Raw genomic sequence first — 1178 nt, forward strand, 5'->3', positions numbered from 1 at the left:
CTGAGCCGCGGCCCCCCGCGCTGCTGCCGCTCCTCCTGCTGCTGCTGCCGCTGCTGCCCGGCCGCGCTGCCGGCCTGGAGGTGCAGCGCAAGTTCCTCTCGCCCACCCCCACCAACAACTTCGCCCTGGACGGCCCCGGCTCCCGCGTCTACCTGGCGGCCGTCAACCGGCTCTTCCAGCTGTCGGGGGGCGAGCTGGCGCTGGAGGCGGAGGCGGCGGTGGGGCCGGTGCTGGACAGCCCGCTCTGCCACGCACCGCAGCTGCCGCAGGCCTCCTGCGAGCACCCGAAGGTGCTCACCAACAACTACAACAAGATCCTGCAGCCCGACCCCGAGCAGGGCGTCCTCGTCGTCTGCGGCTCCATCTACCAGGGCCTCTGCCAGCTGCGCAGCATGGCCAACATCTCGGCGGTGGCCGTGCGCTTCCCGCCGGGCGGCAGCGACCCGGTCACCGTCTTCCCCAGCATGCTGAACGTGGCGGCCAACCACCCTAACGCCTCCACCGTGGGGCTGGTGCTGCGCCGCGGCGGCGGCGGGGCGCGGCTGCTGGTGGCCGCCACCTACACCGGCTTCGGCAGCCCCTTCTTCCCCCGCAACACCAGCCTGGAGGACCACCGCTTCGAGAACACCCCCGAGATCGCCATCCGCGCCCTCAACGCCCGCGGCGACCTGGCCAAGCTCTTCACCTTCGACATCAACCCCTCCGACGACAACATCTTCAAGATCAAGCAGGCCGCCAAGGCGCGGCACAAGCTCAGCTTCGTCCGCGCCTTCCTGCAGCGCGGCGCCGCGCCGCCCGCCCGCCGCCCCTACGCCTACCTGGCGCTCAACAGCGAGGCCAACGCGGGCGACAAGGAGAGCCCCTCGCACAGCCTGCTGGCCCGCATCTGCCTGGGCGAGCCGGCCGAGGCCACCCTCAACGGCAGCGGCGAGACCAAGAAGCTGACCGAGTCCTACATCCAGCTGGGGCTGCGCTGCGGCGGCGCCGCCGACGCCTTCACCCGGCTCGTCTCCGTCTTCCCGGCGCGGGCGGCCTGGAGCAGCCCCGCCGCCCCGGGCCCGGGCCCGCCGCCCGCCGAGGAGCTGCTCTTCGGCGTCTTCGAGCGGGCCGGGGCCGGCGGCGGCGGGGGGCGGCCGCAGTCCGCGCTCTGCGTCTTCCGCTTCGCCGAGATCGAGGAG

General features: G+C 73.5%; 1 protein-coding gene across 1 annotated transcript in view; it reads left to right on the forward strand.

Annotated features, from left to right (window-relative positions):
* PLXND1 (plexin D1) overlaps window positions 1-1178 on the forward strand; it is an 85885-nt gene that overhangs the window by 5355 nt on the left and 79352 nt on the right. The window contains exon 4 of the mRNA XM_014946625.1: window positions 6-1163. Within this exon, the coding sequence (XP_014802111.1) occupies window positions 6-1163 (1158 nt within the window). The remainder of the gene's footprint in view (window positions 1-5; window positions 1164-1178) is intronic.

This window comes from Calidris pugnax, unplaced genomic scaffold (assembly GCF_001431845.1).
Source record: "Calidris pugnax isolate Ruff unplaced genomic scaffold, ASM143184v1 scaffold81, whole genome shotgun sequence".
Lineage (NCBI taxonomy): Eukaryota > Metazoa > Chordata > Aves > Charadriiformes > Scolopacidae > Calidris > Calidris pugnax.